The sequence below is a fragment of the Chionomys nivalis genome, chromosome 18 (genome assembly GCF_950005125.1).
Source record: "Chionomys nivalis chromosome 18, mChiNiv1.1, whole genome shotgun sequence".
Classification (NCBI taxonomy): Eukaryota; Metazoa; Chordata; class Mammalia; order Rodentia; family Cricetidae; genus Chionomys; species Chionomys nivalis.
The window spans coordinates 40,735,523-40,758,054 of NC_080103.1; the positions used below are offsets into that span (position 1 = coordinate 40,735,523).

The following is a 22,532-nucleotide window of genomic DNA, read 5'->3' on the forward strand; positions in this document are numbered from 1 at the left end:
CCATCAAGAGGAAAGAGTCTGGGCCATGGCGGAAAGGGGAGAGGGAACCCTTAGTTTTGTTTTTTAATTAGTTGAGAACTGACTTTGGTCATCAAGAATGACCTCTCTCAGGCTGTCTGTGACACTTACACAGAAATCTGAAGCCAAGGCAAAGTCCTCAGCTGACAAAGGGTCATTACAACCCGTGTGGAATGGTCCAAGAGGAGCCTGGGGAATCAAACTGGCAGTCGCTGGGGGGTGTAAGGAAGGGGACATCGCCACCACCATGCAGAGGAGGAAGGGGATCATGGAAAGAAATTACAGAAATGCAGATGCATTTTTCGGCAGTTGGCCATGGGCAGAGGATGTTGAAATGCAGTTGATGGGACTTGGAAATGATTTGATATAGGAATGGGATGGGGGGAGGCAGAATTTTCTAGTACTCTTTACACTTTCTTGGTCCATTTCTTTGGGGTCATTTATCATTATTTGAAGCCGTTTAAGCTATGACATTGTTAAATAATTTATTATTTATTCATCACTCTGTCCTTCAACAGTAGTGTTGATTAACAGAAAGACAAGCCACGTGTATATTCATAACTGAAATGTGCTCGTGGACATATTAAAAAGGGGGAAAGAAAGAGGTGAACTTAAGTGTGAGCTGTATGCAGGTACAGCAGGTCTCAGCTCAGACGGCTCCAGACGTCAATCTGTAACTACCTGTGTCTACTGCCTGTCTACGGAACAGACCAGAGCCCTGGGAGTGAGAGAGCCTCTGTGGGTGGGGAGGGAGGGGTTGAGAGTAGTGAACTCTGGTGGGTAGGCCCTACTCCTTCTGGTTAACTGTTCCACCTCCAGGACATCTTTCCTAGAAGAAGGTGAGCACTTGCTAGATAGCAAGTGAGCCAATAAAGGCCTAGTAAAGCAAGATTTTCCAAAGCAATGGTTTAGGACTTCAAATAGCCCCCAGCGAGGTAGAACAAAGCTTTCATTTTGAGCTAGCTGAGACTGGTACGTCTAGGAAGTAGGTCAGCCTGGGACTGAGAAGAAAGGCCCAGAGCAGGCGGGCAGGGAGGGTAGGCAGGGAGATGTAAACTTGGCACATGGCTGACATCAAAAGCCAAAAGAATCATCAGATCACTGGGAAAGAATGCAAAGTAACTAAAAAGGAAGGGGCTTGGGACTCTCCTTCCGAGACACCAAGTCTTGACTTCATTTAAGACTTATTTGCATTACTTTAAAGTCGAGAGAGATCATCTTTTTACACTAAGAAATACGATCCCCAAATATGAAGAAGCCCAGCCAGCTCATGAATGAGCCGGACTTGGAACCCAAAACTCTTGAGAGATTGGGTAAAGACCGTGATTTTCAGTACGGAGACTATCAAGGAACCTGGGGTTGATAGACAGGGCATGGCCATTCATGACTTCTACTGCTATGACCTCCAGTAGACAACATCTTCCAACATTACAGCAGGATCATACATGAGATTTCATCCAGATACCCTGGCGCCCTTTGCTCCTTCCCTCCACCTAGCTTAGAAAAATAAATTGTCCTTAGATGTACTTCAGTATAAATTAATATCTTTACCCAAATCACTATTAGACGCATTAAAACAAATTAGGCTTTCTCTACTGGCCTCCCAAAGCACAGAATTAACTGGAACTCTACAGCCAGGCTTCAGGCTAAGCAGCTGTGGAACCTTGAACAGGCTGGCTCCTTCCCTAAGGTCGCTTGGTTCTTATCAACAGAACCTACAAGGTAACCTCTAATTCTAAAAGTCATTTATGACCCAGTAGCTATTTTAATTAAGGTTCAATCAATCTTTTTTAAATTCAATTTAACTTCAAATTTCATCAGTATGAGAAGCTATCCTGGGGGCTGGGGGGGGTGCAGGAATAAGTACCAAGTTCACTACTGGGAACGGAGGGAAAGTGGGATAAGAAATAGCCTGATTGAAGGTCTGTGTCTACCTGGAACTATTAAGAGTAGATGTTTGGAGTTGGGTGGTGGTGGCCTTTAATTCTAGCACTGGGGTGGGGGTAAAAGCTGGGGATCTCTGTGAGTTCAAGGCCAGCCTAGTCTACAGAGTTAATTCCAGTTCACAGAGAAATCTTGTCTCGGAAAAACAAAAGCAAACAAACAACAACAACAAAAGAGTAGATGTTCGGAATGCCAGATCCACCATTCCCCATCGGAGATGTGGCTGAGTCCCAGTCTTGTGACAAGGGAGTGTATGACCTGTTTGCAATTGTGTACAGTAAATGGCTGGCTTGATTCACGAGATAATACACAAGTGCACTAAAAAGAAGGCAGAAAGTGGGAAAGCAGGAAATTACAGGCAGAGGAGGAAGAAAAGCAGAAGCAGGTAAAGTTAGGAAAACAAAAGGTGAGGTAAATGGAAATACAAGGTGGGGAGGGGCAGGGTACATCTGCAGAGAAGGGACTGGAGCCAGTCCGACTGGGAGGTACGAGGTGGCCGGCTGCTGGGCTGCTGACTTGCCAAGCAGGCACCAGGTGGAGGAGGGGAGCGCGAGGGAGGGAGGGACTTGGCGAAGGGCAAAGGCAGGCAACACTTAAAAGGGGAATGACCCTAGGTGGTTAATGCCACCAGTGGCCTCCCACGCCCAGGGCAGGAGACCTCAGGAGGAAAATACATCCTGTGTCCCAGGCTCCTCCAGAGGCAGGCACACTGGAAGGGCACGACCATGTGCGAGCTGTATAGCAAACCGGACACCCTGGCGCTGCGGGGCAAGCACATCGGGTAAGGAACCTTAGCGGGCAGAAAGGGGCAGAGGGCAAACGGTTGGAGTTGGGTGGGAGAGACAAAGCGCCACACCCCCCGGGCTCTGGAAGAGAGTTCTGCCTGTCCAGGAGGTACTCCTAGAAGCCCCAACCTGAGCTTTCTGTGTCTCCCAGAGGCGGGGAAGCAGGTGGCTGGAGGTGCCGGCTCCTCCAACTCACACTCTCCTGAAGGCGGGTATCAGCATTGGGAAAAGAGCGCAGAGATAGGGCTGGGGGAACACGTCTCCATGCTCATCAACTCTACAGCTGAACTCAAATCATTTGAGTGATGGCTGCGAAAACAAACACATTCTGACAACCTCTGTTTAAAGTGAGCTTTTCCCATGTGTTTGGTGAGGCAATAAAGAGTTTCAGCAGCTAGCTGAAAACTTAAATCCCCTATATAAAACGCAGGGGCTTTGCGGGCACGTTATAGCTTCTTCTTAAACTGGGTCCTCACGTCGATTTTTAAATGCTGTGTTCTCCTGGCGTTTGTTTTGTCCACGTTATGTGTTAATAATAGAACTGTGTATAAAAGACTGGCCTGAACTCTGGTCCCAGCTAGGTGTCGTGCTCATTCATCCCTGTCAAGTCATATTATTAACATTCCAGGAGCAAAGGAGAATGAGTGAGATAATATCTTGTGTATGGGTTTTTAAAGGACAATACGGACTGTGCCCTAACACTGTGGAAGCAGCTATCCATAGTGCGCATGTACCTGGTGCTGTCGCCAATGCACAGTGCACAGACCAAGTGATAAGGGAAAGAAGCAATATGTTCCAGGCAGAAATGCTGAGCAGGTTCTGGTACAAAAGCTCCTGGCTTCCATCAGGAGGGTTCTAAAAGGTCGAGGAGACTAAGACCTCTCTCACAGTGGCCCAAGTTCCTCCCCCTACTCATTATTGACACCTTTTAAACTAAATTCATTTGGAAACATAATTTCTGAGGGAAAACGGCAAAGTTTGTGAAAGGAGAAGAAGTAGTATTGGAGATGGGATAAGAGAGAATTTTGCAGTCTGAGAGCCAAGGTGGAAAGATCCAAGGTTCTCTGTGTGCCTTGTAACTTGTAGATACAATCTAACTGTTGAGTTTTAGTCCACAAGAATTCTCTCTCTCTCTCTCTCTCTCTCTCTCTCTCTCTCTCTCTCTCTCTCTCTCTCCCCTCCCCCCCTCTTTTAATTTTAGCTGATGCTGAAAAAAATCACATAAACTAGTCTACTGGTGGTAGCGCATTCCTTTAGTCGCAGCAGTAGGGAGGCAGAGGCAAGCAGATCTCTGAGTTCCAGGACAGCCAGGACTATACAGAGAAACCCTGTCTCAGACAAAACAAAAACAAAGACACCTGATATTTCAGAAACGGATAAATGTTTTAATAAATATTATCTTATGTAATACCTACACCTGTTTCCCCCTCCTCTCTCTTTCTCCAAATTATAAGGAACTTAATAACTAACTATAAATAACTTAGAGCTAAATACTACAAAGAGAATTTTCGTGTATTTTGAGTGGCACTTGTCCTATATCAAATAAATGACTTTCCCATCTTAAATACTTAAATTATTTGTTCTGGGATGCTTTTGTGAGCAAAATAAGCCCCCATAATTCTTGGTTATTTCAATGAACATTTATGGCATAAAATATGGCCAGGCACAAATGTTACTGAGGTTTCTGACCTTGGCCCAATGGACATTTGAACCTAAAACTATGTTTTTATTTTGGTGCTTTTGCATATGTAATAGAACTCTGCATGTATCCTAGGGGTTTGTGGAGATTTTGCAATATTTATTAAGGTGATGTGCAGCTGTTTAAAAGTGTTTTGATTATCGGGAGCAGTGAGTAACCTCAAACTTTAAAAGGACTTACAGCTATGGTAAAAGTTGCTGTAGGTTTTTGTACAATATTAAAGATTAGATCTTAGCATTTATGTCTGTTAGAGAAGCAGTTCATGAAAGAGCTATAGCCCATCTTCTAGTTTATGTAGGTTCTTTTTTTTTATTGTTTTTTTTTTTTTTTTCTCTGAGACAGGGTTTCTCTGTATAGTATTGACTGTTCTGGAGCTCACTCTGTAGACCAGGCTGTCCTTGAACTCAGATCCTCCTGCTTGGGCCTCCCTACTGCTGGGACTAAAGGCATGTGGCACCACTGGTAGACTAGTTTATATTGTTTTTCAGCATCAGCTAAAATTTAACAAAGAGAGGGAGAACTCTTACTGACTCAAACTCAACAGTTAGATTGTATCTACAAGTTAAGAGGCCCACAGAGAACCTTGGGTCTTACTGAGCGCTGCAGGCTGCAGAGGGCTCTGTGCCTTTTAAAGGTACTTTCCACCTTGGCTCTCAGGAGATGTCAGAAACTGCTGTCAATAAATATTATCTCATGTAAGACCACCTATTTCCCCTCCTCTCTTTCTCCAAATTATAAAAATATTAATAGTTATCACCCTGTGTGAGGGTGGTCAACTTTGTTCCAGTAGAATAAAATGTCCCAAAGAAAGCTAAGTTTTAAGTAAGCTGATTCTTGCACCTGTAAACAGAGCTGTTAAACTGTGGTTATTTTATGTGAGCAGTGACACCAGCGGCGAATTAAGAGGAGGGATTCAAAACTAATGTAGAATGAAAAAGCGATGCGGTCACATGGGCTCTGTTTTCCCTTTCCCTTATAATTGAAACTTGTTTTAATTTTCAACTGATGATTGACCTCCATTGAGAAGGAAAAATACTGCGTTGTCTGACCGGACCAAAGTATTTCTTTTGCCTCTGTCTAGGCCCTCTTGCAAGGTTTTCTTTGCTGCGGATCCCATCAAAATAATGCGAGCCCAGGGGCAGTACATGTTTGACGAGAAAGGCCAAAGGTACTTGGACTGCATCAACAACGTGGCTCACGGTAAGCAACCTGCGCACAGAGCATTGGAGGAAATGCCCGTGGAGCCCGGTTCATCTCGGGAAATTTCATGTATGTTGTCCCTCTGCTGAGTCGCCCTAAAAAGGGGAAAGCTTCCGTAAAACGCAGGGAAAAGGAACACAACCCCTTTCTCCTTTCCCATCAAAATTCCCCTCTCCTCCCAAGCTCTTAGGGCTGTTGACTGTTCCTTTACGTCCTACATTATAGTGGGACACTGCCACCCAGAAGTGGTCAAAGCCGCGGCGAAACAGATGGAACTACTCAACACGAATTCTCGCTTCCTCCACGACAACATCGTGGAGTACGCCAAGCGCCTTACAGCCACCCTGCCGCAGACGCTCTCTGTTTGCTACTTTACAAATTCGGGGTACGTGTCTGATTTCTGGCATCCTCACACCCCGATTATGCCTGCGAACCTTTTCCTTTTGATGCGTGGTGTGATATAGATGTCTATAAAAAAAAATTAAGGAAATTTTGCCACTCACTAAGGGACCTTAATTAGGCGCCGACCTTTCTGTATCGTTTATTTCAAGACTCCGAGCATAAGAGGATACAGTGACATCATCTTGTCACTCAGTAAAGTGCAATATAAATGGCGGGCTCACATAGTCCTTTCAATACATACATGCTGATCTCAGCAAATAAATGAGCCTGCTAAACAAGTGGTAATTTCATAAGATTTTTTTTACTAACTTGCTTTCCTACAATAATTGAGCATATTTTTCCCAACACAAACACAAGGAAATTCAAGTGAAGATACATTCCAACTTTTACATTTTGTAAGCGTAAATGGTTACGTACCCATCCTGTGGATAACTCTACAGGTATCAGAAAGTATGGTATGCAGACGCATGCCCAAGGATGTGTGACGCTGGGAGTTCTGTTAGAGAAAAGCAGTCTACAGCATTCCTGTTTTTAAAGGGTTAACTGTATTGAATTTGTTATTTAGAAAGCTATAATGTCTGCTTGGGTGATTTTCTGTGACCCCCTTTTTCCATAAGGTGTTTTATAAAGAGCACATCGTTATTTTGTTTTAGAAAGAACTGAGGCGGCCTTTGAAGATCTCCTGTTTTGTTAGAAGCCATCCTTGCCTTTTATGAGTGAAGTATAGTGTTTGTCATCTTTAGAGAATCCTTGACTATCAAAGAGGAATGGGTGCCAAGCAGCGTTGTCGTTAGAGAACACGCATGATGCTGCACACTTCCTGCAAAAGCAATGGTCTCAAAGTCGTCCAGGCGTCTGTCTAGATCCTGGCCATATGTCTAGTCAGCTGTAAACCTTGCTCTGGTTCCCATAGAAATGGAGATGGCAATACTTGCCTTGCAGCATTATTGTGAGAATACACAGAAGCAAACACTCAGCTGATCACAAGCATCCCTTGAGCGATGTTTATCCAAGTAAGGAAAGTATATTTAGACTCTTAAACTAGGTACAATAACGTGATGATGTTCTTTCCTTAATCAAATAATGAGTCCCTGCGATCTAGATTGGCAGCCAGACTAGAGGGTCTTCCATTCCTCCTAGATAGGGTATTCAGTGGCGGCTAAGGGTCTTCCATCCCTCCTAGATAGGGTATACAATGGGCTTTTCAGGATCCTTAAAACTAGTCATCACTGGTGCAGCTACGAGAAGTGGGAAGCTTGGCTGTCATTTTTCTGGGTTTCTTCTGTGTCTTAGTCCCTAATGGCTGTGACACATGTGTTAGAAAATGACATTGAACTGGGCAGTGGTGGCACACACTTTTAATCCCACCAGATCTCTGTGAGTTCAAGGCCAGCCTGGTCTACAACAGCTAGTTCCAGGACTGGCTCCAAAGCTACAGAGATAAGCCTGTCTCGGAAAAAAAACAAAAACAAAAACAAAGGAAGGAAAGGAAGGAAAGGAAAGGAAAGGAAAGGAAAGGAAAGGAAAGGAAAGGAAAGGAAAGGAAAGGAAAGGAAAGGAAAGGAAAGGAAAGGAAAGGAAAGGAAAGGAAAGGAAATTGAGAACTTAGGGTGACCAAGAAGGAATGGGAAAGAAATTTCAATTCTGCATTATGCTTTTCTGGATAAAGGTCGTCTTATAATTTTTGTAACTAACACTAAGTCATTTTAAAAAGAGATTGTCACCTGTACCTTCTCTGTCTTATCTCAATAGATCTGAAGCCAATGACTTAGCCTTACGCCTGGCACGGCAGTTCCGAGGCCACCAGGATGTGATCACTCTTGACCAGTAAGTTTTAGGCACAGGGTTTCCAAGGGAGAAGCCCCTTCAGAGCCAGAAGTGTACCAATCTGTACCGAACCTATCTATACCAAAACACAGGCACTTATGGGGGAGGGTGTCATGGAACTGCCACGGAACAGTGGTTTGAAATTCCACAGTAGGATGCTGAACTTAGCTTAAATCCAGAGTCTAATTTACTGTCTAAGCCCCTGAAAATGCAGGAGACTTTCCGCATATCGTGAAGCCTGCAGCTTTGTAGGCTTGATCTGAAACCGGGCTGACATTTTACACAATTGCACCTGGGGCTGCCTCTGCGTAACTCAATCTTTCCAAAATTAAAAAAAAAAAAAAAAAAAAAAAGAATTTCTTTAAAATCCAAACATTTGCTTCACTTCGCTATTGGGATTATCCACTGTACTTATTAAAGACAGCAATTTATAGCAAATTTAAAACTTTAGTATTTTATTTGCTCACGGCTACGAATGATCTTATCACCTCTCGAACATGAATTTGCTAATTTTAAACAAGATATTTGGCATCCATATTTACTAACATTTTAAAAATTATTTTGTCTGCCCTTATACCCCTCCACAATGCCACATATGGGTTCACATTATGCCCAAAAATCTACAGAGTGGAATTAAATACGGACCTCATGTAGACTCCTCTTAATGGGATTATTCATGTCTGTCGCTTCTTCATTTGTTGCTACAAACTTTTGGGTTCAAATAATACAAAGTGATCTGTATTGTTTCTGTAAGTCAGAAAGCTGAAATGACTCCCTGAGCTAAAAGCAGGATTATCTGTGGGAACTCTTGGCTTTCCCACGTCTTATGTCTGTGTTTCATGGCTTGCAGTCCAGGCCTTCACCTTCAAAGTCAGCCATCACCCGACTCAGCCTCTGCTTCGATTCCCCACACCTCCATGGTGCTCCTGCCTTCTACTTTCTCTTATAGGACATTTGTTACTGTGTGGGATCCTCCCAGATGATCCAGAATAATGCTCTCATTGAGTGGTCCTCAATACACCTAAAAAATGACCTCTGCTATGAAACACATTCTTAGGTTCTGTGTATAGGAGGTGAACATACTTGGGATGGGGTGTTTCTTTTATAAAATTCTCATCCTCCATCACCTATGGACAAGTATAATAATGTATTTACCATATATTTATTTATTTACTTATATACTTGTGGACCTATGGAAGACTATAATAATATATTTAGCATCTATTTTATGCTATTTGAAATGTTTTACTAGTACATGGTAACTCTTCGCTACGACATTTTCATACATGTGCATGTGTTTTCCAATCACGTTCTCCACCATTACCCTCCTGTCCCCCTCCCACTTCCACAGATCCCTTTCCTCGTCCCAACTAGCTCTGCATGCACTTCCACGTCCTTTCATTTTTTACATCATGAAAAACATGTTATCTTACGTGTATCTGCTTTACCAAAGTTAGTGTCGATCTCTCTTTTCATGTTTCATCCCACACAGAATTCCTGAAAGGCATTCCATTCCTCTAACTCACTTCTGACAATAGAAACATAATGTGAGCTATGTATGGGATTTTAAATCTTCCAGTAGTTTGGGGTAGCCAACATGCTGTCATTTTAATATGTAATCAGCATAAACTACATTGACATATCTTCCATTCCTTTTGTTCTCACTGAGTATCGAAAGTCCACTTTCTGTTTTACACTACAGTACAGCTCAGGTCAGACTAGAGATGCTGCCAGTGCCTATAGCTCCACGCGGGGAGTTGCTGCCTTACGGTATTATAACAGTGCTGTTCTCACTGGGCAGCGCCCCCAGTGACAGGCACCGACTTCATCTGCTCCCAGCACCAGCAGAAATCCTTCTACACGGTCCTCCACAGGACGTTCTGAGAATTCCCTAGGGATAAATTCCAGAAACAAGATGGCTGGGCAGCAAGGTATACAAAGGTGCTATTAAAGATTTCAATATTTGTCTCCAGTGTGGTTACAACTCCAGACACAGCACAGGAAAGGTCCCCTCTCCAAAGTCTAACCAAACCCAATACTACCCAGCTTTCTGTTTTTCCCAACTGTTGTTAATCCAATGGGTGTAACATATCTTAACTGGCACTGCTGACTTGAGAATCTCCTCAAAAATTTTATGATTTTTATCATTCCTTGGGGTTGCCTTTCCGTATTCTTTATAATTTTTCCAGTCAGGAGTTTCCTCCTTTTGCTACTGCTTTGCAGTTTCCTATACAGCCTAGGTCAGAGGATCTCTATTCGGAATTATCTGTAGATGGGTTTTTAGACCTTTCTCTCCACATCTGCTGATTATATTTCAGGGCAAGAAATAGAAAGAGGAATATCATTGCCATTTGTGCCTTAAGGGAGAGAAAAGTATTTTGTAGCAACTCAGTCGCCTCTCAGTCCAAGTTTTTCTTCCAGAAAACTAGTGTTAGCCTAGTGTCTCCAACCGACCATCCACTAGTCAGCATCCAATCAGAAAGCCATGACAGTGAGAGCAGAAAATGTCTCTGATTCTGTGGCCTGCTTTGGGGACCTACTCTTCATGCTGGATTGTTTCATCCAACCTTAGTGGAGGAGGAGGTGCCCGCTTTCACTGCAGCTTGATAAACCATGGCTGGATGATATCCATGGGATGCCTACCTGTGTCTGAGGAGAAACAGGGGAAGAAGAGTGGATGGGGGATGGAGGGAGTAGGGGGCTGGGAAAAGTGGAGGGATAGAAATCTTTGGCTAGGATGTAAAAAAAGAAAAGTAGAAGAAAAGAAAATGCCACAGTAAAGGGGGTATACAGGATACCCTATCTCAAAAAAAAAAGAAGGGGGGATGGAGGGGAAGAGAGGGAGGAAAGAAGGAAGGAAGCAAAAAAGAATGTAGAAAAAATCACAAGATTACATGAAGATATGGAAACATTCAAATTCAGGCTTACTAACCAGGCATGGTGGCACATGCTTGTAGTCCCAACTGAGACAGAAGAATCACTTGAAGCCAGGAGTTCAAGACCAGACAGCGGTATGAGAGGTCTATGTTTTAAAAAATTAGGCTGGTAAAGTGGCTCAGCAGGTACTTGCTTGACAAGCCTGGCAGCCGGAGTCTGATGCCCTGGATCCATATGGCGGAAGGAGAGCCCTAACTCCTTCCAGTTGTGCAGGCTGCATATGTACACACAATAAATAAATAAATGCTTAAAGTGTTTAAGCATGTAGAAAACTAAGCCAGGTGGTGGTGGCACATGCCTTTAATTTAAGCACTTGGAAAGCAGAGGCAGGAGGATCTCTGTGAGTTTGAGGCCAGCCTGGTCTACAAAGAGAGTTCCAGGACAGCAAGGACTGTTTCACAGAGAAACCCAGCCTCAAAAAGAGAAAAAGGGGAGGAGCAGGGAGGAAGAGAGAGAGAGAGAGAGAGAGGGAAGAAGGAAACAATGAAACAAAAAAGAATGTAGAAAACTCAAATCACAGGATTGCATGAAGATATGAAAACATTCAAATTTAGAAAATCTAATTTAGCAATATAATTCAAAAATGTTTATTTTCCTACTGTAATAAAAAAACCATTGCCTATGAGGACACATTAGATTTCTCATGTATTTCATTGTATGTATAAAGGAAAATAGACATATCAAATGGCCGGTACTGCCAGGAAAGGCTAGATCGATCCAGTCATACAGTTGTATGTGGCACCAGCAAGGAAATTCTCCCCAGACAACGAATACAGAGTGGTATACAATATTGGCTTTCCTGTGGAAAAACACCTTCCTTGAAGCAATTTCCATTGCTTTTCTTTTCCATTTCAGTGCTTACCATGGTCACCTGACATCGTTAATTGAGATCAGTCCCTATAAGTTTCAGAAGGGCAAAGATGTCAAGAAGGAATTTGTACATGTGGTAAGTATCCCCAAGTCCTATCATCAGAATGCTGGGGCTAGAATGTCTACTGCCATCCAGCCCAACCCTCGGAGCAGAGTGGAACCATGACGCTAAGAATTAGAGCGGTCGTGTAACGTGCTGACCGCAGAGGGCCACGTACTGGCAGCACGTGGCTCACACTGAGAATGGTGGTCAGAGAGTTTCGTGGCAGATGAGATTTTCAGCAGCTCTTGTTTTATTCAGCGCCCCCTGGTCTTCAGTTACTCTTCCAATTACTAGTACTAGATCAACACCCAGAGCTAAGAGAGTTTCTACAACTATCATAAAAATAATTTACAGAAAGCTGAGGCCTCAAGCCAGACCAATGGCTCACTGCAATGAACACTTAGAAGTTTATGGACTACAGGGTATACTGTGTGACTTCTATGTCATGCTACAGCCTGGCGTGGCACACATGCCAAGACTTTTTGTTTTGTTCTGTTTGCTTTTTTCTTTTACAATTTACTTTATTTGGGGGGGAAGGTTGCAAGGGCAGAAGGTAGATAGAATGAGGAGATGAGTGGGATTAGGATTGCATGATATGGAGTCCACAAGGAATGACCAAAATGTTTAAAAACAATTAAATTTAAATTTTTTATATAAATCGTAATTATGTAAATAATATGAATTGTTTTAAAGGTACAGTACAACATATAGAGAAGCCAGACAAGTTGTCGAAACAGTGAAATTCACTTCATATGGTTGTGTTAGTTGAGGGTCAGTGGACCCTTAGAGACCTCACTGCTTTATTTCAAGGCTTTAAAAGAATAAGCACTAAGGTACCCAAGTTTCCTAAGTGATCATAGTTTGTGATATAATTGACAGCCTGAGTTTGTTTTACAAACACTCATTAGTACAGTCTCCATCTCTTATTATTTTGATATAGCGTAATTTCACCTGCCAATCTGTATTTGCTTGCTATGTGAATAGGAAAAAAAATTTGATATAGAGGGTCTGGGTCCAGCTCATAATTCAAAGTTGTCAGTTCTTCGGAGCCTTCAGAAATGTACAGAGATAAAAGGCACTGAGGGTTCTTGGGTCAACACAACCACCCTCCAACATGCCCTGGTGGGGAAAATAGATGCCCTCTTGGTTTTCAAGATTGGGAAAGAGGCAAATTATGAAAAACTGTATCATCTGATGTTCTAGGCACCAACTCCAGATACTTACAGAGGGAAATACAGAGAGGACCACGAAGACGCAGCCACAGCCTATGCAGATGAAGTGAAGAAAATCATCGAAGAGGCTCAGAGCAGAGGAAGGAAGGTGAGCACTATGGGAAACACTTTTAACGTCTTTTACGGAAATAGTTATAATAGTTTTCTCTACAGAAAAAGGATTAAATCGAAAATTCCATTCTGTTCTTTGCTGGTTACATTTTCACTTGGCTTTGGTGTTACACTGTCATAGTAAAATGTTATCTATCTTAGATATAAAACCACTCTCTTCTCCAGTGCTGCTGGCTAATTCTGATCTCCCATGTACTGCACAGGGTCTGTTTCCTAGAGCCAGGCTCTCCCAACTGTGAGGGTCGTGGGGAAGCAAAGCGGCAGAGGGGCTTCAGTGTCGGGGGCAGACCCAGCTCTCAGATCCTCAGGGGAGCGATGGTGCTGTTGGAGCTAGGGGCCTCCTGGAACCACAGAACTGAGACTCGGCTCCTTACTACGGCCAAGGCAGAAAAAAGGGGCCTTCCCCCGCCACACACACCGGGCCTGGACTTCCCAGACAGCACCAGAGTTGTCGAGGGCAGGAAAGGAGTTCATGCTTTCGGTCTTCACCCCGCTGTACGCAGATTCGTGTTCTAGTCTTCCCCACTGCAGGGCTGCGTAGGTGCAGATTAGATGCAACTAGACAACACGCCGCCTTTAAACTGGTTTATGGCACAGACATAACGATATGAATGCTTCATTAAATAAAAGTGACTTGCCTTTTCCAGTGAATTGAAAAATTCTTTTGCCTTCATGACAGGAGATCCATTCTTTTTTTATAAAGTAGCTCTCTCACCCCTCACCCCTACCTCCACACTGCCACCCCCACCCCTGCCTTGCTTTCATGTCCTTTATGACATCTTCGTGCAAATGAGCCTAAAGCTCCATAGAAGCTTCCGAGTCTCCTCCCTGCAGTTTTGATGCTTTCAAAAAAAAAATTTTTTTTTACCTCAGCAAAATGATATGGACTCTGCTGCTAATGGAGGGTCTAGGTAATTTTTGGGTTTTGTGGTTTTAGTTTGGTTTAGTTTTTTACCAATATCAGTGCTACACAGTTTGGGACCTGATGGCAGTGTGTTACCAATGCTGAAAGCCATGCAAAAATGAATATAGGGCATACACTTGTAAATGTCGGCTGTGCTTGCGATAATACGGAAGGTTGGAGCAGAAATTTCTAGACTCCGGCAGCCTCGTTTTAGAGCTGAGACACTAAAGTTAACTCTGAAGTAAAGAGTTTAACCCGGTTTGGGCAGCTGGTAGGAGTCTGGGGGCAGACTTGGTTCTCTACATTTCTTTCCTTGTGCCTTTTTGAGCTCCTCTTCCATCAGTGACTGCCTCTTTGAACTTCTCCCTTAGCCTCCGACATGCTTCCCCTGTAGTTTCTGTTGAGATGCCTAACTTTTGAGGAAAGCCTGCTTCAAATCCAGACATAGTGCTGTGTGGAGCCCCAGGCTGTGTGCCCGCTCCCCTGGTGCAGTCTCTAGCCTCAAGCAGTCCTATTTTTACTAACTGGGGAACGGGCACCAAGGCACCTTCTGAACCTCGATCAGTTCGCAAAGGTTCATGTCATAGACTTCAAAACAGTACTTTTACTCAGCACAGCCTGACAAAAGAGATTGACCCTTAATTAAGCTCTCCTGGAGCGCGGTTTCCATTTCCCCAGGGGGCAGGACTTCATTTAGGTCACGGCCACAGGCAGCTTTTCTTTTTAATTAGCAGACTGTGTAGCACGCACCACAGGTCTGTTTCTAGCCATTTAAAACCTACTCAAAGGACTGGAAAGATGGCTCAGCCGTCAAGAACACACACTGGTCTTGCAGAGGACCCGGATTTGGTTCCCAGCACCAAAGTCAGATGATTCACAGCTACTCACAGCTCCATCTGGTGGGGGGGTGGGACGACTTCATGTCTTCCGACACCTGCACACATGTACACACGCATACATAAAGTTGAAGATAAAGCTTCTTTATATAGTGTGCTCTTGAGGCTGTAGAGGTGGCTAAGCCATTAAGAGTGATTGTTCTCTCAAGCCCCAGGTTTGGTTCCCACACCTACAGAGCAGAGTTAAGAACGCTCTTTAACTTCAGTTGCAGAGGATCCAGTGCCCTCTTCTGGCCTCTTTGGGTACTGCATGTACATAGAACAGAAAACAGGCGCGCAGAACACCCGCATACACATCAATAAAAATAAATCTTTAAAAATAAAAACCTGTCATATAGGAAACTTTTTAGGGGGTAGGTATCTTGTAAAGATTGTGACCCCATCTTCTTTTGTATAGATTGCCGCCTTTATTGCTGAATCCATGCAGAGTTGCGGTGGACAAATTATTCCTCCCGCGGGCTACTTCCAGAAAGTGGCTGAGTATGTACTTGACTTGGGCATCCTTGGTCAAACTGAGGGTACTGTGGCAAGTCTACAAGGTCATACTTCCAGATTAGCTGATAAAAAAAAAAAAAAACTGCTGCCGTCTGCCTGCTGCCTTGGGACTCTAGGATGTCCCTGATCTTAACCAAGATCCAGCAGATACAGGGTTCAACATAGTCCAGCCTGCAGAACTATACCCCAGCCTGCTCATTGGCCCATAGCTACACCTTGTCAATTAGTAGACATGAAGATTAACCCTGGATAGAGCCACTAGTCCAACTCTCTCTCCAAGTGGAATGTTGCAAAACAGCTTACTTTAAGTAGCATACATCCCATATGGGGTAAATCTAATCTAGAAATTGTGATTAGCCTGTAATGTTGCTACATGGTTTTGAGTCCTCGGATGGAGGCTTTGGGTTAATACTTCTCTGCTTTCAATAGTCTTTTTTTGGGTGGTGCTGGGGGCACTCATCCGCATATATCTTTGCTTTTCAGACATGTTCGCAGGGCAGGGGGCGTGTTTATCGCGGATGAAGTTCAAGTAGGCTTTGGCAGAGCTGGGAGGCATTTCTGGAGCTTCCAAACGCATGGCGAAGACTTCATTCCAGACATCGTCACCATGGGGAAACCTATGGGCAACGGTCACCCCATGGCCTGTGTGGTGACAACCAAAGAAATTGCAGAGACCTTCAGCAGCACTGGCGTAGAGTATTTCAATACATATGGAGGAAACCCAGTGTCTTGTGCTGTTGGGTTAGCTGTGCTGGACGTAATTGAGAGAGAAAACCTTCAGGGAAATGCTGTACGAGTGGGGAATTACCTCAAGGAGCTACTGGAAGCACAGAAAGCTAAGCACCCTTTGATAGGGGATATCAGGTGGGTTGACCAACCATCATGTATGCATTTGTTTCTCCATAACAATCTTGTAAACTTGAAAGCTTGAACTCAAGTTTCTAAAACACTGAGAAACAGAGAGAGCAAGGGTTGGTCTTAATCCAGGACTCAGGGACCACCCTGGCAACATTGAGGTACATATCTTTCCTCAAATTTGCAGGCTTTGGGGGGCTGGAGAGATTGCAGTGGTTAAGAGCATTGCCTGCTCTTCCAAAGGTCCTGAGTTCAATTCCCAGCAATCACATGATGGCTCACAACCATCTATAATGAGGTCTGGTGCCCTCTTCTGGACTGCAGGCATACACACAGACAGAATATTGTATACATAATGAATAAATATTTTTTAAAAATTGCAGACTTTTGTTCTGTAAAGTTAGGATAATTTTAAGCCCAGGAAAAGAAGGAAGATCAGATTATTCCAAGTATCTGTGGACGAGGAGGAAAATGCTATCTCCATTGCTGGGTATTTTTCATAGACTTGCAATGAGTACCCTGAGAAATCAAATGGCATCAAGTGTTGTTTGAGGACTGGAGAATGTGCTCAGTGGATAAAGAGTTTGCTGTACAAGCACAGGGACCTAAATCGGTCCCCAGAACCTACATTACCACGGCAGGTGAGTGGTGTTCACCTGCAACCGTAGTGCGCACAGGCTATCTAGGGAGAGGCCCTGTGTTAAGAGAGATGACCCTGACTAACACCACCGAGGCTGGTCTCTGGCCACCATAGACACATGCACACACATGCCTGTGTACACATGCATTCCCTACACACAATACATGCAAATAAATACAATTGTTTAAAGTATGATCCTCTTTAAAAAACTAAGTGAGGTAGGAAATCTCTGGTGGCAAAACTTGTTTCAAATATGAGAAGCAACTATGATGCTAGTGGCATCTTGAGCTAGTTAAAACCAGCTGCGTTTCCACTTAATGTCACATTCAGTTTGACATTAAATGTCATTTGGTGACAGTGAGGGGCTCAGAGAGTACACATGGACTCTTTTTCCTCTTCTTCAGAGGTGTTGGCCTTTTTATTGGCATTGATCTGGTGAAGGACCATGAGAAAAGGACGCCTGCAACAGCCGAAGCGCAGCACGTCATTTATAAGTAAATTCATGACCCCTTATCCCCACTGCATGTTCTCACTGCCTGTCATCCCCACTGCATGTGCTCACTGTCCCTCATCCCCACTGCATGTGCTCACTGCCCGTCATCCCCACTGCATGTGCTCACTGTCCCTCATCCCCTCTGCATGTGCTCACTGCCCGTCATCCCCACTGCACGTGCTCACTGTCCTTCATCCCCACTGCACGTGCTCATGGCCCCTCATCCCCATTGCATGTGCTCACTGCTCCTCATCCCCACTGCACGTGTTCACTGCCCCTCATCCCCACTGCATGTGCTCACTGCCCTTCATCCCCACTGCATGTGCTCACTGCCCTTCATCCCCACTACATGTACTCATGATCCTTTCCTGCACTGATTAGGATGAAGGAGAAAGGGGTGCTTCTCAGTGCCGATGGCCCCCACAGGAATGTGCTCAAAATCAAGCCACCCATGTGCTTTACAGAAGAAGATGCAAAGTTCATGGTGGACCACCTTGATGGTATCTTAACAGGTTGGTCACTACCTTAAAGATGCTTCTCCCTTCTTTCCCATGCTCTACAATGCCCTGCCCTGCCCTCCTATTCAGCAGGATCATGACACAAGGAAAAATATAAAATGGATAACTTCCTCTTCAAACTAGAATCAGATAACTGCAAAAGTATGCAGACCTTAGTTAAATCAAACATTCCCATTTATATATTCACACAACTCCAAATATGTTTTTAGTAAATTAGCACATTGCTGCTATCGCTTGTTTGGTTAATTGTGAAAGGGCGTTTGTTGTTTTGCTTTTTAGGTAAGGTCTCGCTGTGTAGCCAAGGCTAGCCTTAGAGTCACGATCTTCCTGCCTCAGCCTTGTGAGTTGCTGGGATTACAGGTGCACACCATCACGCTCAGCTCGCCCTGTTTTGTTAACCATTTCTCTTCCCTGTGGACAATAAGTAGGCTTTTCAAACTGTGTGTCTGCACTGGGCTCAAACTGCGTGGTTTCACACTGAGCCATTGAGATAAGGTCGCATCAGTCTGCTCTGGGAGGGCCCATCCACAAGCCAAGCTAACATTCAGGTGACAAGGCGTGAGGACAAGGGACTCAAGGTCAGCCTGGATTGGACACAAAGACCCCAGTTCAAAAAAGTCAAACCAAGGAGACAAAAGAGATCTGAAATGTTTTTTAATAAAAATCACAAGGTATAGATGAACAAGTTTTGGCCATACACTGAATCATTTCACTTTGGATTATTTTTGTTTTCAAGAAATCCTCAAATATCAAAATGGTTTCAACCTGTTTATGTTTACCTTGAGGACATATTGATCATTTAGACCTCTGACCCACCATGGGCATTTTATCTTCTGTTCTTTCATATTCCAGAACTGAACTAATTTATTTTCTGTTATAAATGTAAATTGCATTGGAAAGTAAATAATCACTGTAAAACAGTGTTGAAATCCTAGAACTATTGAAATAGTAAGTCCATTCTTATGGTTGTTTAGCTTTACCCATATTATATAGATATGCATTCAGCCTCTCTGCTCAATTCCCAACCATTGGTGTTAAAATAAGATGAGAAGTCACAAGCCAACACATCATAGATCAGTAATGCTTAAAAACTTCTATAACATCCTGCTGTTCATAGTAGGGTCTCTCCTTGGACTCAGAACATGCTCATACCCAACGTTGTCAAACATCCTCACAAACTGGTGTGTCCTGTGGTCCCACAGCATCAGGTAGAAGAATACAGAGTAGAATGCCCTGTCACCAAGTCTGAGCCTACTCAGACTGAACTAAGTGATATTACCAGCAGCCCAGAAGAACTTGACTATGTGAACCAGACACAGGTAAAACAATCTCAGTGCCATGTCCCTAAACAAATTAACAGCGAAAAACTAAAATCAAATTATAAACTAGACCTAGAGAGATGGCTCAGCAGTTAAGAGTGGCCACTGTTCGACCAAAAGACCAGGGTTCAATTTCCAGCACCCAGCCAGTGGTTTATAACCATCTGTAACACCAGCTCCAAATCATCCATCACCCTCTGTCTTCAGAGGGCACCAGGCACATACTTGGTGCACAAACATACGCACAAGCAAAATATCCATATACATGAACTAATAGCAATAAAAGAAGGTTGAAAAGGTGCAAGCTAGCAATTGGAATAGTAACATTTGTTAAGCACGTTACATTGTCTCTCCAGTCCTTCCTTCCTAAGGATATTCCTAGACACTATTTTTAATTATGCTGGTCAAACTCTGTATCTTCTTTAATTTAGACTTAGAAGAAGTCACAGAAACCAAGAGTGACGGGGTGATCTCTGAGAATGTAGTTTGCAGAACAAAGGTAAGAGGTGGCCCCCTTTTTTCAGGGGAAAAGCTTAGAGCATTGGGGGACTAAGAGATGGCTCTGTTTAATGCACCATGACTATTAAGAACAAAAGCAGCCTTGCTAAACGAAGGTTATCACTGCAATTCTGAGAACACAATTAAGTTCCTAGAGCCAATAGTGTATCGTTTGCAAGAAATGAAACCAAATTACCATTCTCACAGATTTATTCTCACATCAAATAAATAAATAAAAACAAAGGACCTCCCTCTTCGGGCCTATAAAGATTTCATTTCAAAAACGGGGAGAGTCTAATCTGCTCTGAGCTTTCTCCTGCTGGCTCAGAAAGCCGCCTGCAATGGCCTCTGGTTCCCATGATGCTGTTCAGTTCCCACAATGCTCTTCACCATCTACACAGGCCTTAACAGCCTAGTTCTGAAACACCAAGAACTGATTCTGAAATGAGCTACGTGGAAGCTTCCACAGCAGCCAGGAGCCCCGGGGAATCACTGGCACCGAGTGGCCTAGTTTTTGCTCTTGATGCGCTTCCAGCAGAAAGCTTTTCCATTTTCTTCCCGAGTTGCCCATGGTGTGAGAAAGAGCACCCGGGCCTGGAAACAGAAAAGCAAAACCTTGAGAGGCTTTGTTGCATAATTTGTTATTTGTTTATAGCTCAGAGGGCAAGGGAACATTCAGTGCCCAGGGCCTGCCTGCACACCCAGCGCAGTCAGCAAAGTCCTTTTCATGGTTAAAAAAAACATTGGGGTGTTTGAAGGAGAGCAAATGATTTCTAACAAGACACCCTCTGTCTCCTCACACAACACAAACCAGTCATGAGACCCATTATTATTGAAAGGGCAGGAATCGTTTATCAAATCTGGGTCGCAATAATGGTTGCAAAATGGATTCACTCCGCACTCACTGACCAGCTTGAACAAACAAGAGTTCACAGCAGGGCTTTGCACCATGAAGCCAGTCAGTCGAGTTACTGTGTGGGCATAAAATTTTGTCCAGAGTCTCGGAATCCATGCCGCCATCGTCTTTCAAATGCCTGGGGTTTTCTTGGGGGTGGGGGTGTCCTGTTAACTCAGACGAAGGGGGTTGGCTGATAGCAGAGGGGGACGTCCACCGGAGTTTTGTGGGCCTGTCTTTCAGGAAGTCCACGTGGAACAGCCCAATCATGGCGCCACCGAGTCCAGGGAAAACCACAGCAGAAAGAGAAACGGTGTATGCTCAGATCAGCACACGCTGCTCAGCAAAAGACTCAAGACGTGAAGGATGAGCAGTAAACGGCAGATAAACATCTATGGATAAAGAGAGCGAGAGGATGCACCTCATCTCTTAGTCATCCTTAGAGTTTTCAGTCTGCTAAACTACATCAACATGATTAGTTCAACCTCTGGACTGTTGATTCCTTACCTGCAATTCTAGAAGTATTTGTTCTCCTCAAACTGAATTTTCAAATGCAGAACTCAACTGAATGCTGCATTTCTCTTGTCTTAATGTTTGAAATTAGAGAAACAAGTCAAGTAGATTCCTTAAATTCAGAGAATTGGTACATTAAAGTATTTTAACATGAGAAATACTCTAAATTGGTTAATATATAAAATATATGGATTTTAATCAAATAAAAGATGATATAAACAAAGATGATGACTATAAAATGCAGCGAGCAGTACAGATCAGAGCGGTGAAATCAAAGTCATTCCAAAAGGAACCACAGAGCGCAGAGGAAAAGGTCAGTGGTCCCCGAGAAACCTGGTCACTGGCCACCCTGGGGAAACTGAAATGGACACATGAAGTCTAAGTTACTCTAAATGAAAATCAAAATAAACAGTTGACTAACTCGAAGGAAGCAATGCCTTCTAGATACAATACACATATGGGACCAATACACATGTGAGCTCATAAAGACTGTAGCAACATGTGTACCAGACCTGCTCAGCTTCAAGCCAGTCAGGGTCCACTGAGAGGGAGGTAGACACAGGGTCACACCCCTAACCAAGAAGCTATCTGCACTTGATAGCCACTGGCAAAGGGAAAGTGTCATCGGGTGTATTAATCACAGCCCAGGGAGGCCCATGCCCTGGAGCAGCTGGCCAACACAGAATGAACTCATCTTGTGGTATTTTTTTTTTAGACCCTTTTGTTCCATTTTGCTTTGTTTGGGCTTTCTTCCTTATTGGTCTTTTGCTTGCTTATTTTAATTTTCATCTTTTTGGTTGTTTGTTCTGTTTTGTTTTTTCGAGACAGGGTTTTTCTGTAGCTTTTGGAGTCTGTCCTGAAACTCACTATGTAGACCAGGCTGGCCTCAAACTTACAGAGATCTGCCTGCCTCTGCCTTCCAAGTCCTAAAATTAAAGGTGTGTGCCACCACCGCCCTGCTTGATTTTCATTTTTAGGGGGTGGGTGATGAGGAGTTGTTTTTGTTTATTTGTTTATTTTTGTGAAAAGAGAGCACGAGAGCACAAGGTGTGGGTAGAGAGGTGAGGAGGATCTGGGAAGAGTTGAGAGGGGAAAACCCAAACAAAATATAATGTAAAATAACTTTAAAATTTTTTCAGGAATTTCCACCATACAGACTGCTCTTCTAGAAACACCAGTTTTCCAGCTTTCCAAACCAATCATTTGGGCACTTTTGTCATTGCCCAATAGGTTTGTGAACAGAGCAATGGCAGGGTTGCAGACCATGTGAAGGCTAAGCATTGTGATTTCCACTCACTCAAGTCAATCTGGCTATAGCCAGCAAGGCTAGGAGTTTAAGGCTAATCCACTGTCTGACAGTTCCCTGCAGCACCAGACAGAGTCCTAGCAGCAGGCTGCTTTCGTAAGTTCACTCCTCCAACTATACCAAGAGCAGAGC

General features: G+C 43.7%; 1 protein-coding gene across 1 annotated transcript; it reads left to right on the forward strand.

The window, feature by feature from the left end:
* The first annotated feature begins 2,595 nt into the window (after positions 1-2,595).
* On the forward strand, positions 2,596-22,035 carry Etnppl (ethanolamine-phosphate phospho-lyase). Its single transcript, XM_057793336.1, has 12 exons — positions 2,596-2,743; positions 5,528-5,646; positions 5,872-6,031; positions 7,801-7,875; positions 11,668-11,758; positions 12,929-13,045; positions 15,266-15,348; positions 15,847-16,227; positions 17,263-17,352; positions 17,733-17,863; positions 19,620-19,687; positions 20,825-22,035. Exons 1-12 carry the CDS (start codon positions 2,688-2,690, stop codon positions 20,942-20,944), a joined length of 1,491 nt encoding a protein of 496 aa, XP_057649319.1. The 5' UTR covers positions 2,596-2,687; the 3' UTR covers positions 20,945-22,035.
* Positions 22,036-22,532: the final 497 nt, after the last annotated feature.

Coding starts and splice junctions, on each gene's coding strand:
- Etnppl (XM_057793336.1), top strand. CDS start 2,688: ATGTGCGAGCTGTATAGCAAACCGGACACCCTGGCGCTGCGGGGCAAG. Junction 7,876..11,667: donor GATGTGATCACTCTTGACCA/GTAAGTTTTAGG, acceptor TTTCCATTTCAG/TGCTTACCATGGTCACCTGA. Junction 19,688..20,824: donor ATGTAGTTTGCAGAACAAAG/GTAAGAGGTGGC, acceptor CCTGTCTTTCAG/GAAGTCCACGTGGAACAGCC.